The sequence below is a fragment of the Pleurodeles waltl genome, chromosome 11, assembly GCF_031143425.1.
Source record: "Pleurodeles waltl isolate 20211129_DDA chromosome 11, aPleWal1.hap1.20221129, whole genome shotgun sequence".
Taxonomy (NCBI): domain Eukaryota; kingdom Metazoa; phylum Chordata; class Amphibia; order Caudata; family Salamandridae; genus Pleurodeles; species Pleurodeles waltl.
The window spans coordinates 354,350,646-354,365,953 of record NC_090450.1 but is presented as its reverse complement, the minus strand read 5'-3'; the positions used below and the strand labels follow the sequence as shown (position 1 = coordinate 354,365,953).

The 15,308-nt window shown below is 41.6% G+C and overlaps 1 protein-coding gene across 2 annotated transcripts in view; it reads left to right on the top strand.

Moving 5' to 3' along the window:
• CROCC2 (ciliary rootlet coiled-coil, rootletin family member 2) overlaps positions 1–15,308 on the top strand; it is an 878,259-nt gene that overhangs the window by 663,481 nt on the left and 199,470 nt on the right. For both annotated transcript variants that reach the window (XM_069213663.1, XM_069213664.1), the window contains one exon: positions 3,965–4,405. In XM_069213663.1, the coding sequence (XP_069069764.1) occupies positions 3,965–4,405 (441 nt within the window). The remainder of the gene's footprint in view (positions 1–3,964; positions 4,406–15,308) is intronic.

Here is a 15,308-nt window from a genome sequence, read left to right as displayed (position 1 = left end):
TGGATCAATCGCAGACTGCTCCAGAAACCGCTGTAACTGCAACAAAGTATCCAGGAAGGATACTGTGACCTGCAACTTCAGCTCCAGCCAGCAATTGCAACAGTTTCCAAGGTATGCACGCTCTGAGGACTGCCTGTCTTCACCCTGCACCAGAAGAACCGAAGGAATCTCCAGTGGAGTTACAGAGTCTCTTCCCTGCTTTAGCAGGCACCTCTCTGCAATGACAACCAGTACTCTGGGACTCCTCTCCTGTCGACGAGTGGGATCCCTGGAACACAGGTGGTAGACCGAAGTGATCCTGACTGTCCTAAGGTCCAGCTATCCAAATTTGGTGGAGGTACGAGCTTGCCTCCCCGTGCAGCTACAGTACCCCTGTGCCCTGCATCTTCTGCAGCTCCTTGGTCTTCTGTGCACTTCTTCCAAAAGTTCTTTGTGCACAGCGTTGCCCAGGTCCCCAGCACTCCATCCTGCAACACACAGCTCTGAGTTGCTCTCTGGCGGTGTGGGATCCTCCAGTGTAGTGCTGCGACCACCGCACTTTGCAACTCCTTTGTCCCCGCGTTATTAGACTCCAGTGGGCACTGCCTGGTCTTCTGAGGGATCCCTGAAGTGCTGAGAGCCCCCTCTGTCTCCTCAGTCCGAATTGAGACCCCCCCAGACTCCTCCTGGGACCAGGCCGCTCCTCTTTGACGCAAACCACGAATTTGCGTGAACCAAGGCTGGTTGGTGGAATCCAGCGACACAAACAGCCTGCATTCAACAACTCGACCTGGGGCATCTCTTTCACCAAGCAGGAACCTGCAGTTATCGTCTTTTGTGCATTTCTGTACTTTTTTCTGATCGCAGAATCTACTTATGCACCTTCTTCCAGGTGGATAGGGGCTCCTGCTCTTCCTGGACTCTTCCTCGACTTCTGGACTTGGTCTCCTTTCACCACAGGTCTTCAGGTCCAGGAATCCATTGTTGGTTGCCTGCAGTCTTGCTTGGTTCTTGCATAATTCTTCATCACGACTTGTAGTGTGCTCCGAGGAAACTTGCTGTACTTTACTCATGTTTTCCTGGACTCTGGGGTGGGGTACTTTACTTGCCTTTGGTGTTTTTGCTACACTCCCAGTGGCCCTCTACACACTCCACTTGCCTAGGGGGGAATTCGACATTCGCATTCCACTATTTTAGTATATGGTTTGTGTTGCCCCTAGGCCTATTGCAACCTATTGTATTTTCTGATGTTTGCACTATTCTGTGACTGTTTACTTACCTGATTTTGGTTAGTAGTGTATATATTGAGTATAATACTTACCTCCAGTAGGAGTATTGCCTCTAAGATGTTTTTGGGCTTGTGTCACTAAAATAAAATACCTTTATTTTTGGTAACACTGAGTATTGTCTTTTATGGAGTATAAGTGCTGTGTGACTCTAGTGGTATTGCAAGAGCTTTGCATGTCTCCTAGTTCAGCCTTGGCTGCTCTGCTACAGCTACCCCTAGACAGAAAGGCTAAGCTTCTAGACACTGCCTAGAGTTCACTAATAAGGGATAGCTGGACCTGGTATAAGGTGTTAGTACCATCGGTAGCCACTACAAACCAGGCCAGCCTCCTAGAAATGGTCAGCCCACAAACCTTGTAATTAGGCTGTTAGTCTCAGAGTATGCTGCAAGTGTATTACAGTGCCAAGTTGCAGCACACTGCCTGGGAGTCAGCAGAAGAGGACATCCAGACAGAAGGGCTACAGGTGAGCATTAATCTCCCGCTACCCAAGGCAGAACCAGCTTTAAAGGTAAGGAAGCAGCATTAGACCAGATAGGAGGCATAAATAGGTGCCTTTAGCAGTAGAAGGACACCATATTGGTCGGCAAAGGATATTAGTGTAGTGTGAATAATGTGTGATTAATTCACTGGCCTAAAAGAAGCAGGCGAAAAGACGGAGGCTTATTGGCATCAGTGGGAATAATTTTAATTGTCACACAAAAGCAGGGAAAGTGTTACCCTTTGAAGATGTATTGTTTATTATTCCTACTTCAATGTAAGCAAAAGCATAAAAAAGTGCTTTACTTTGGAAGGGTTAGATTTACTATTCCTACTCCAATCAAAGCAGCAGTAGGGAAAGTGTTGGGCTTTTCAGGGGGTTAAATTTACTATGACCACTCCAGTCATAGTCGTAGTAGGGAAAGTGTTGGACTTTGGAGGGGTGAATTTTATCATTACCATTCCAGCGTAAACAAAGGCTGGGAAAGTGTTGGAGTTTGGAGGGGTTTCATGTTCTATTCCCCATCTAAGCAACAGAGGGGACGGTGTCGGACTTTGTAGGTGGCTCCCTTAATTATTCTGTCTCCTACGTAAGCAAAAGCAAGGAAAGTATTTCAATTTAGATTTGTTTGATTCACTATTCACACTCCAGTCTTAGCAACGGTAGGGTGAATATATTGTCCTTTGGCGGGGTTAGCTATTCTACTGCAACTCTGAACTATTTTAAAAAACATATAAATGCATAGCAAAAGAATATTATTTAAACATAATCTAAATAAAAAAATATATCCATTTTCATTATAGATTAATTACATTTAATGTAATATAAAAACGCATTTCATCATAAAAATATAATTAAAAATATGAAACAAATTACAAATATTTGAAATAAATACGGTTACCTCCCTACTATTACCCAAAAAAACACCAACATACAAAAAAGTTAAAAAAAGTTATAACATTACTGATATGAAATAATTGAAAAACACAAAATTAAAACAATTATAAAATTATTTTTCAAAATGTTTTTAATAAAGTGATTAACAGGTAATTTAAAAACAAACAAAAAATGTACATAATTACCTAATTAATTGACCTGATTAATTACAATTAGTATTGTAATCACCATAGATAATGAAAATAAAAATAATGTATATTTTAAATGAATTCCAACTCTAGTCTGCTACAAACCCAATAACCCACTAATAAACTAGACATTGATGATTACATGAACATAAACATTTAATACACATTAAAAAATGATGAACTATACTAAAATAAATAAAAGAATACATAAAAAATGTTAAAAAGTATATATTTACAAATAAATTATCTAAGATCAAAAATAAATGAAAAATGAAAAACAAAAATGTATATTATAAATAACTTCAAACCCTAATCTCCTCCAACCCAATTTAATTTTATTAAATTAAAATTACTAATTAAATGTAACAAATGTAAATTACACATTCAATAATAAAAGCTATTAGAAATCTATTATACTAATACCTAAAAATAATATAACTAGTATATAATAAATTGAATATAAATTATTATTTTATACAACTATATTACGGTAATCAATGTTATCCAACTGTATCTTAAAAAAGCAATATTATATAGCTTCAAAAAAGTAATGTTCTTACTTTTTATGTTGTATCCCACGATATTTTTTACTTGGTGCTATTTTTACGTGATATTCTTGTATTATGATATTTTTTCCAATATGTTTTGGTAATTCACCTATATAACAAGTAGTATGTAAAGAATAAATTAAAGAAAGAAAATGTCTATGTAAAACCAGCCATGGGGCCAAACTGAAGAGAAACAAGAGCATGGCATTAATTTTTGTAAGTGTCCTAAGGTTTGCAGCTTTAGGTTTGGAACCTATCCTGTCCGTCAACTATGATGTCAATGAACCAATAGATCTACTTTGATACAAGTGCATATTCAGTTTATTCATGGAGTACAGACAGACTGTGGTCTTCCTAGGACAGTCATGTACCAACTGCCTGGACCTGGGATGTATCTATCTAACAGAATTAAGAATCAACAAACATCCCACTATACTATCCATACTTAGATATAATATAGGCTCAATTACATGTTTTGCTTTTTGCTGTTTACCTAGGCATAAAAAAAGTCAACATCCCTTTTTTCCGATTCACTTTGTCTCCTACACCTTTCTATCGATGTCCTACAGTTTGTCTGTTTTACAGGAGAGGATTTCAAAGCTGAAAGCAAAAGAGGTGAGGTTGGAGACTGACAAGCGGAAGCTTAAAGAGATATTGGAAGCGTCTGAGAGCCGGGCTAACAAGCTGGAAGTGAACCGTCTTTCTCTTGAAGGGGAGCTGCAGCGAGCCCAGCTTAGTCTCTCTGATCGTGATTCTGAAATTCAGTCTCTGCTTGAGCGAACGCAGCTGCTGCAGAGCCAGCTGGGTGATAGCGAGTGCCAGGTGATCTCCTTGCAGCGTGACATGGAACGCATGAGCCTTTCGCTGGCCAAGACCGAAGATGAAGAAAGCCAACTGAAGGATAAGGTTCAGAGCCTGTCGCAGGCACTCAGCGACTCCTGCGTGGGATCTAACAGCCTCCAGGATAATGTGTCACAGCTTCAGAAAGCGCTGACTTCTGCAGAGCAGGACCGTCGCGTGCTGCAGGTATTGGGCAATCTCAAAGTCGAACTAGAAGTTCAATTAAATAGCAAGATTGTGACACCTAGTCCTTAATAAGGATATTGTATTCCAGTATAGCAAACTTACAAAATGTGCAGCTTTAAGAAATTTGTGTGTTTTTGATAGATTGTGAAAGTGGGACAACTTCCAGGTCTGTGCAAAAAACATGAGCTTCTCTATGCCACAACCTGGCTCTTGAAACACATGTCCAGGGCCCCGTTTTCCAGGGTAATTAGAACATTGCCACATTTTATTGCCAGACGGGACCAAAGAGGCAGCACTGGTCAGGAGTCCTCGCAATTTCCAGGGAGATGGAGTTGACCACCCCATTGTATACAGTAGTCTCTGCATTCTTTGTACAAATCCATATTACGCTACACGAGGGGCTCGCAGGGATTGTGATCTGAAAAAATGGTTGTACCATGTTATTCCTTATTCCCTAGTGTAAGTAAAATTAGAATCAAAAAAATTCATTTGTAACCTCAAACTGTGGCATCAGTCTGGCAGTACGACTCTATCATGGGAGAATATAACTTAAAAAGGCATCAGTGTCGCGCGGACTCCTACTGGTCTAACAGATTTTCTTTTCATGACAGCCTATAGATTGCTCCCCCAGGAAACATTGCTTTAGGATGCAGCAAAACAGTGAAAAGAATGGTTGGCAGCTGAATGAATATTAAATGCTGTGTTCACCAGTCAGTTGATGTGAGTCTCTGGTAATGATTGTAGCCACCTTAAACTATCCTGATCTGAATCGTATTTAAAATACACCACAAATAATAAGTTCAAATTTAGAGCCACATTTTTAAAATAGTGGCGAGGCAGAGAAAGGGAAAGTGTAGGTCTTTTAGTGACCTTTGGGCCTGTGCTGTTAATAAGTAGGAGAACATTTCCCTATCAGTTCATACAAGTTAAATAAACAGTGCGACAGGGGCACTCCTGAAAAATCCAAACCAGCTTGACCTGACAGGCAAATGCTGCTTCATTGTACAGAACTGTTCTCCAATAAAAACTATTTCTCATAAATAGCATTGCTAAAGCCAATAGCACTAGTCTTTAATGGCTTCAGCAGGACCTGTTGGCTTTTTCAGTGCTTACTTACATGTATCACCTGTCTTACCATGAAATTGTCATCCATTATTACGTATGCAGAAAACATTCAGAGTGAATCACCCAAACGTGTGCATGCAAGGATGTCCTTCTTTGAATGTGTTTTTTTTTTTTTTTTTTAAACATAACTCTTCTTTAGAGTTTAAATGGATGGTGCTCTTTTTATTTGGCAGCCATATTGGAATGGGATTAAAGTATTCAAAAAATCATACAAGTGTGGCTGCCTGTGCATGCACACGTATGAGTGTCCACCTTTGCACCAATGAATGGTTATAGAATAATGTATCCCATTTTAAGATGGCCACCGTGCACAGGTGGGATGTGGGGTACTGCAGATTCCAGGAAGCAGTCGAGTAGCAGTGTGTGAAAAGCTGATTTACACTCACAAAGTTAAAAAAATAAACGGAGTAAGTAGTGTATATTTGAAAAAGAAAAGACACAATGGCCAACCAGTCCTGAATCCGAAGGTGACTATTTTTACAGAAGTAGTGCACATTGTGCACAAGTAAGTGCTATCACTCACAAAGAGGGGAGTCAGTGGTTCAAGTGGGGTGCCCCATTGACCCATGCTGTGTTCTGTGCTGGGCAAAAGCAAAATGTGAATGACAATGTAACAGACCAAATGACAAAGGCCATCTATATATATACACACACACACAAACAAACTTCAGAAAAAAAACCAGTATGGTTGATCAATTATTTCCGCTTTGTTCTTATAATATGGAAATAACAGAAAAAACAGCATTTGTACGTTGCTTTTATTGATCTTAGGGCTGCTTTTGATCTTGTCCCAAGACCTTGTCTATGGGTATACCCTCAAGTCAGTGGTCAGGTCCGATAAGGCTCCACATATAGATGTATGCCCAAGTACACCAGGGCAAATTGGGCGATATCACAGACAATACCAATAGAGAGGGGGTCTGACAAGGCTCTGTTTTAGCTACCACTTTGTTCTCTTTTAGGTTAATGATGTTATTATTTTCTTAGGTGAGTGTGTCACTGATTCTACTAAACTAGAGGGTATGTTTACACCACTCTCTTTTTTGCTGATACTCTCCTCACATATCACACCCCGGTGCTCTTACAGAATCTGTTGAATACATTTACTGATTTTTTTCCAATACATGAGGTTTGGATGTAATTACTAGAAAAACCAAATTCATGGTCTTTGACTCCCAAAAGTCTTTTAGGGGCAGCTTTAAGACGAGGGGGGCTCACCTTCAGAAAGTTGATAAGTTTGATTATCTTTCAATTAGAGTTGACAACTTTCACATTTGGAAATCTCAAATACAGAAACGTGCTGTAGTAATGCTTGACAGATCATTAGCAGTTGTTGCAATGTACAAAGCCACTACTTCCAGATCTGTCTTACTGGTAATTGAGATTTATCAAACTGCATCGCTATACCATGCAGAAATCTGGGGAATGGGCAAAGACCTGACACACAGGGAAAACAGATGTTTGAGACTGCTACTTCACCTTCCTCAAAGCCTGTCTCAAATCCCTCAAAGCTCAACGTCGAAGCTCAAATTGCATCGCTATGAAGGGCATAAATCTGCGGAATGGGCAAAGATCTGACACACAAGGAAAACAGATTTTTGAGACTGCTTCTTAACCTGCCTCAAAGCCCTCCTATTTTACCACTTTTTCATGGCACTGGCCTTAGGAGAATTATGGACATATCGATCATAAGACTACTCATCATATGGATTGGATTGGAGTCAACTCCCTATGAGCCTCGACAAAGCCCATATTTTTCCCTATGCCATATAAATCACTGGCTGGGGTCCCTGGGACTGGATAAATATTGGAACACCCGAACAACCATCAAAGGGATGTCCATAATAAAATCTGCCTACTGGGCTTATGTCCTTGGACAGCAGCATAGGACTGTTAAATGTTATAGCCTTATGTACACGTTTTTGCTCCATGAGCCAAATGCCTCTTTTGAACCTTATCTGGACATGATCCATCCCCCTCAAGCTAGACTCTTCTACACATTAAATATAGATTTGGGAGCTTATTTACCAACAGTTTTACTTGCAAGTTGAAGTCTAGTAACGAAGGTCATGGCACATGTAACATTTGTAAAGACGCAATTGAGAACATTGACCATGCATTATTTTTCTGTCTGAATTGGCAAGGAGGAAATAGATAAAACCGATATGCATGAGTATGGGTATCAAACACTATTGTGTTGCATCACCGATGTTTCAGTCTGATACTAGCCCACTCATAGCATTTAGCCTAAGTACATTTTTACTCACTGCCTTGTTTCAGGAGAGGGCAGACACTTTTACTCTGATTCAAAGTAACAACTGAGATCTTCTATATGCTAGTTTTATTTAGCTGATTTTGCGTATAATTGCGCAGGAGATATTATAATTTTTTTTTTATTACTGGGCGATTTTATTGTTTTCGTGGCCTCAATTTATATGCTAGGAATATTTTATTGTGAATATGTGGCATATGTCTTTTGCTTCAACTTGTATTTAGTAGTGCATTAATTACTGTACTTATATTTACTTGTTTTTAGTTTGAATTTTTATACATTTGCACATAGTTTTTTTCCTGAAATGAACAATTAAGTCTGATGGGAAAGTTTAAGCTGTCCGCCTCAAAGGCTAGGCCTAAGAATGACATTACAGCTTTATCACCCCTTTTCAGGACCAGGGACGTTTTGCAACCAGCTTTTCCTAAACTCTGACTGACCCTGCCTTTTTTCATCAACACCTCACATTAGTGCACTTGAAGACCTGTAAAAGGTTGAAGTTACCCAAATATGACAAAATGTTCTGTAGTCTTATCTCATCGTTGGTGGGGAAAGTATCAAGCTTTAAAAAAAAGATTTTGATAATACCCTTATTAAAGCATTTTCTTGGTTCAAGAAGATGCAGGGCATGTTCTGGAATACCTAAAGTGGGGTAAAGGAGAAGGCTCTGCTAAGAAGAGCAGACACTTGCAATTGTTATTTGGATTATTTGAATTGGCAAGACACCCCTGTGGATCTTACACATCAGAAGCGGGTATTGAAGTATCTACTCTAATCTTGATGTATGTCATTATGACAAAGTCAAAAAAACATCTCTTTTCCTTTGGCACCAAAACACTCTGCCGCTGCAGTTGCCGCCTTCATGGGCCACATATTGGTTTCTTATTGCTTTATGGCAGTGCAAAGTTTTGTATCATTTGATGAAGCTCAGATTTGCACCAAAGTCACAGTTTAAATAAAGTGAAATCGTGGTTATGAATTTTCAGCCAGTTAGTTTACAGTTTTCTGTGATGGAAGGCACGTCCTATGCTTAGTGAACCAGGCAGAGAAAATGGAAAAGACAAAGATTGTATGTCTTCCTATCAGAGTTAACTTTAGGAGAATTAAACTTTGGGCCTCTTTAGCCCCTTACAGACAGCCTCCTAAGCCTACAGCACAGCAAAGGCCCTTGCCAAGCTCCTTAGTAGTAGAGGCCATCGCCTTCACCTTCTCGGTGGAAGAGTCTCCCACTGTACCTAAAGAAAATCAATCTTCTGGTGTAGCAGATGCGCTTTCAGGAAAACTAAATGCCTTGGTGGCCATCATATTGTTGCTGCCCGTTGTTAGGTCGGGGCCTATCAGAAACTGCAGCTCTCTGGTTTCCTAAGGACATCTTGGGGGCTTTCAGAAAGTTGACCTAGGAATGCATTACGCTTGTTGATTACCATTGGCTTTGTGGTTTGTAACTCACACGTTCTGGCTTTCCGTTTTCTGGCTGTATTTGCTTCAGGCTCTCCAGGTTCAGTTCGTCCCTCCCTTTGCTTGACCCGCCTTTTCTGTATTCTTCCACAAACTCACTTTCAGTTAACAGACTTTTAAGTCTTGTACTTACCTTGTCCCATTTGCTCTGCATTCAAACACCAAGGTCAAATGTCAGGCGCTGGCTTCCAAGGGTGATTTTTTACTTTTGTTTCGCTGACTTCAAAGTGAGATAATATATGTGTGGCAATTTTGCTGGATACTGGGGATAAAGAGTTTTTTTTATCTAGCACACAACAACATTTCAATTAAATGTGTAAGTATCTCAGAAAATATCAGAATTATGTATTCACAAATGAAGCACATTTTTTGTTATTTCTGAAGTGTGTTGGAAACAAATATTTTAATATGATCAAAATGGATCATTAAACTGGGAGATGCAATTTCCACACATTTCCGTCTCTGCACTGTATAGTTTAATCAGTTAAACTGTATGTCTGTGCAAATGTAATGGTAATTTCAATTGAAAATGTGTCATCTGTAATGGCAGTGTGCTACCACACCATGAATGCACCACTATACGCCACTCCACTGTACACTTCACTACTCCACACCAGTGCACTCTACTCTGCACCACTCCACTTTACACCACCACACCACTGCAATCTATGCAACTACACGCTATGCCTCTCTACACTACCCTGTACTACTCTGCTCTCTGTCAGTGTACTCTTCGTCACTCTACTCTACTTCACGTCAGTCTTTGCTACTGCTCTCTACAGCACTCCAGCCCAGAACACTAGTCTACTTTGCACAACTCCACTCTGCAACACTGCACTATTTGCCACTGCACTATGTGCCAATACACTCTACGCCACTGCACTTTACTCTGTAATGCTCAGCTCTATGCCCCTGCACTCCACCTCAATCCATAGTACACCACTCCAGTTTACTCTGCATCACTGCATTCTGTGCCAATGCACTCTGCACCACTTTACTCTGCCATTACTCTGTATGCCAATCTATGCAACTGCATTCTAGCCTGCACCACTCCACTGTACGTCACTTCACTCTGCTCTGAAAGAATCTACTCCGCGCCACTCCACTCCACTCCGCATCTCTCCACTCTGTGCCACTGCACTCTGCATCTCTCCACTCTGTGCCAATGCACTCTATCCAACTGCATTCTGTGTCACTGCACTCTACGCTTCATCACTGTACTCTATGCCACTGAACTCTACGCCACTCTACTCTTCAGTACTCCACTTTATACCACTGTACTCTATGGCACTCTACTCTGCATCACTCTATGCTACTCTGCTGTAAACCACTCTTAGCCACTGCACTCTGCCACGCTACTCTACTTGTCACTCTATTCCACTGCTCTCTGCATCACTCATCTCTATGCTACTCCACTCCGCATCACTATACACCACTCTACTCTGTGCCATTACACTCTGCATCACTCTACTCTGCGCCACTGCACTCTACTCTGCACCACTCTAATCTGAGTCACTGAATTTTACGATGTTGCATTGTGTGCCGCTGAAGTCAATGCCACTGCACTCAATATCACTGCACTGTATTCCAGTATACTCTGCAACAGTCCATGCCAATGTACTCTACACTAGTCCACTCTACGCCACTTGAGTGAATGGCACTCTATGCAACTCCACACAATGCCACTCCCAATACACGACACTCTACCACGCCACTATACAACACTCTACTCCACTCTGTCATTCCACTCTGCGACCATCCACATTACTCTCCTCTATTTCCATTAACTTTTGGTTGTGCTGAACAGAAGTCACGCTGGTGAACACGTGGCTAAAACACATTTGCAAAGCCAATTGCTCTTGCATGGGTGAGACCTGTTGGCTTTGCCAATGCTTGTTGCTTTCTTTATCTTTGAGTTAAACAAAGTAAAATTGTCTTATCAAGCACGGAATTTTCTCCCTGCTTTGTCAGTGCCATTTTTTATTTTTCTTCCCAGGGCCACCGTATTGCATGGCAGTACCTGGCTGGAAAAATCATTGGTAGAAGCCATGCCCCAAATACACGGGTGATTTAAGCAACTATGATGCAGCTGCTCTGTGCAGATGTGCTAGCTGGTCAACGGCTTCAGCTGAGGCTCTGTTGTCAAATGTTTGCCAATTTCCCCCTGTAAATAAACAAAGAAAACCCCACTGCAGAAGGTGATGAGCATGACCCTCAGTCTCATTTCTCAGATTCATTGAAATTGGGATGAATGGGGGCCCACCCCTGAATGGATGGGGGACTCTCTGCAACCCAGGGTCTGCAGGGGCCTGAGTTACGCCACTGTGCCCAGCACTAAATGACTCCCTTACTCCAGCTTTTTTATAAGGGCTTAGCTAAGAAAAATAGCTATCAGCATAAACTCAAACTGAGATGCTGAAAAGAGTTTGAGTGACAAGATTTTAGTTAATTAAAGCATATGTAAAATACGCACAAAATGCTAGAATAAAATAGAAACAGAATGAAGGCAATAGAAAATACCACATTTGAGGATATCAAATACATTACTCTGATTACCAAATCTCCCGGTGCCTCTGGGGACATCTAGATGCCTAAAAAATTGACTTGCAAGCAGTTCACACCTGCTTATGCCCTGAAGCTACACATTCAACGTAGGGAGACTGCTGGTTCCCCATTTCTGAGCAGTATCTTTCTGGACCAGTACCCTACTGGGTTCCCCAAGGCCTTCTTATAATGGTTAGTCTTTGTCTTCTAGGATGTACTGAAGAGTGAGTTTGGAAGAGGGCGGCATTGACAACCAATGATCTTTGACAGGGAATCAAAGAGCTCACCCAGAATACCTGGACAAGTAGGCAGTCCCAAATCATGTGAAAGAAGATGCCCTCCTTGGACCTTTAACTAAGGAATAACAGGAGTAGTAGCTTCAGTGAAAGTAGTCAAATTCTGTAAGGTGGTAGAATGAAGCAGTTGCAAATTCTGTGGGTGATATGGTTGTCACTCCATTCCTCATCGGTCAAGGTTACCCTCCCTAACACCCTAAGCGTGGGGGAAATGTGAGGGGAATTAATAAGTAAAGACAGATAAGCTGTAAGACTTTCTTACCCCTAAGAGGATGGATGGTGAGCTTACTTTCTAGCAGGTTAAAATCAGTAATATCACCCTCTTCTTTCAAATGCTGGGTAATGGCGTGCCTCAGCTGAAAATATCGGCAAGACTGTGACTTATTGAGTTCAAAGTCATCCTGCAGATCCAAAAAAGATAATTCTGGGGACCAAATGATTACATCATTTAATTTGGATATCCTTGTGGTATCAGTCATCAAAGCCCTGAAGGGAAGAGACCTGTGACAGGCATGTGCCGACTACCAGCGGAGTTGGCCCAGCTAGTTTATTATGCCATTTGATCCCACAAAGTGAAAGTCAGGGGCCAACAACCAGTTTAGTGGCAGGTGGTATTCCAGGCAGCATCCATCATCCATAAAGGTATTGTAGGGCAGCCCGTCTCACAAATCCCCGTGTGCAGTCACATAGGCACGATAGCCATGTAGCAAGTAATTGTTTACTATGAAGAGGGAGGCAGGATAGTAAGATTCAATGCCAGTCATTCCTAGATCGACATCATAAGGTTACTTACAGCACTTAGCCATAGATATGAGTGGGATGTCACCATCCCACAGAAAGCTGGATAGAAAAGCATTGAACCTGCAAAAGGAGGAGAGGGTAATACAGCATAGATAATTCTGTAGTGCACAGAGATGCATGGGCAAGGATATCCTTTTGATGATGGTGACACAACCCATGTTAAGCAGCAGAAGTGAGGAAACCGGGATATAGGGATGGAGTACAGGAGAGGAGGTAGATACCCATCTAGCACTGAGTTGCTGAAGTTGCCACATATAGTCCTAGGCTTCTGAAGCCGGACAACTCCTCTTTTAGACATTAGCCTCTGCCGGAATAGCTGGAGAGCCTCTAATTGGGAAATGGCTTGTGCTAGTTAGCTGCCTAGAGCGGGCGAAAATCTCATTTGTGGCTCAGAGACCTGTGATCAGTCCAGGTTGATCAAAATGGCATCAGCATAAACTCTGTGCCTACTGCCAAATGGAAAAACAACCCTGCATAATAACATAGGTTCTCAGCAAGCTCAAAAGGCGTTCAACGACCAGTGGAAGAGAGAAAAGAGGACAGCCCTGCCATGTTCCCCTCTCGGTAGGGAAAGGTTCAGGTAGGACTCCATTAACACACACTAGTTACTGGAAGAGTGGAGAGAAGGCAAGTATAGGACAGGAAACTGGGCCAATCATACATCATCAAGAACTGCAAATAAGTAGTTCCATCCAATGCATCAAATATTTTTTTGAAGTCCATCTATTGATTTGCTTTGGGTGCTCCTAAATGACATAAAATGCAGTGGCATTATGTAAACATCTGCTGTTAACACAAGTGGCTGGGATGTCCCAGGCATTAAGATACTTAGTTTTGTGTATACTAACGAGTGAATACACTGCTGGAAGGGGTAGGATAATTAAGATGATGAGCCTGCATAAGGTTTACTGGTTTAGTTATAACAGGCTACTTGAAGTCTAGAGGAAGGATCCTGTCTTCAGAGGCCCAAATAAACATTTATGTGATATCTGGAGCATGTTTATAGGAAAGACACATGACTATTTACAGTGAGAACCTATTAGGTCCTAGGGTTTTAATGTAAAATCCAGTCTTTCCCCAAGTCTCCACCACCACTTACCTTCCATAATAAGGGCACCAGAACCAGTACAAATTTGTCCTGTGTATTTGAATGGGCTATCCTGCCTTCTAAGCCACTAGACCAGCTTGCTTCCTTTGTCCCCATGCTTGTGTATGCATTATGTTGCAAAGCAAATTATAAGTTCTTGGACTCATCTGTCAACTACAGTTGCAAAATATTTTACAAGACTTCCATGGCCAGGAACACAGCATGGTCTCCAGAGTACCTAAGCATAGGTTTAGGTCAACAGGTGACCCCATGGTGGGGGACTGTATGGTGCCTTTCCCTCTAATTGGTAAATGTATCCCATAGCTTGCCTAGGAAGTACAGATCTAAAGGCTTTCTAGAGCATGACAGTACAAATTACCAATCTCAGAATAAATTGAATGTAGGACTCGGATAAATGCGCCATAAAGACATCATCTGAGAACCACCACATGTTGGGTTTTCATAGGCCCCTTGTCTGTTCGGTTCCGGCGACCCAAGGTAAGTAGAACAGGACAGTGGTATAAGAGGTCTCTTTGTGAAACAGCCCATGGCATAAGCAAGTAATCTAGTCTAGTTCTTGTACTTCAGAGAAGGAAGTGTGGTTGGGGGGTGAGCCATGCACCACGTATCCATGAAGCCTAGAAATATGCAGATCTTAAGATAGGAATGCAGTCAAAACAAGTGATGGGCCAGGTGAAGAATTGATCTAGGTCTGAGCCCAATACACCAAGTTCCCAGCAACTAATTGTATACTTTGAGGGACGTCCAGCAATATGGAATTCAAGGAGGGGAAAAAAGATGCTGGGTCCTCTGGGCAAAGCATATTAATTCAGGCAAGTAAAGGTTTGCTGCTACAGAGACCTGGAACCAATATGTGCCTGTCATGGGTATCCCGATGAACGTGAAAAGGTTGCGTTCCTGCAAAGAAGGATGGCAACCATATGTGATTCTGTAGTAAATCTGGAATGCATGAGATTTGTGAAGTCATAACACCACAAGAAGGGGCACTGCAATCCCACTAGTTGAGTCTCTTGGAGAAGAAGGATGTAAGGCAAGTGTTGCCTAACCACTTGTTGGACAGTCTTCCATTATTTGCCATTGACATTCTAGGATAGGACCCCCAAGAGGTGGAAGATTAAAGGCATTTTATTCAATAGCCATCCGTTAAAGAAAAGGTGGAAGGTAAGTGTTCCGTCCGAGAATGTCAGTGAACCACTACCTGATGATAAAGAGTTAAGAAAAGAAGAAAACCCTAAAATTAAGAATACCAACTGCTTGTCCACCACTGACGCTTCCCTTTCAACATGAATATCTGTTACC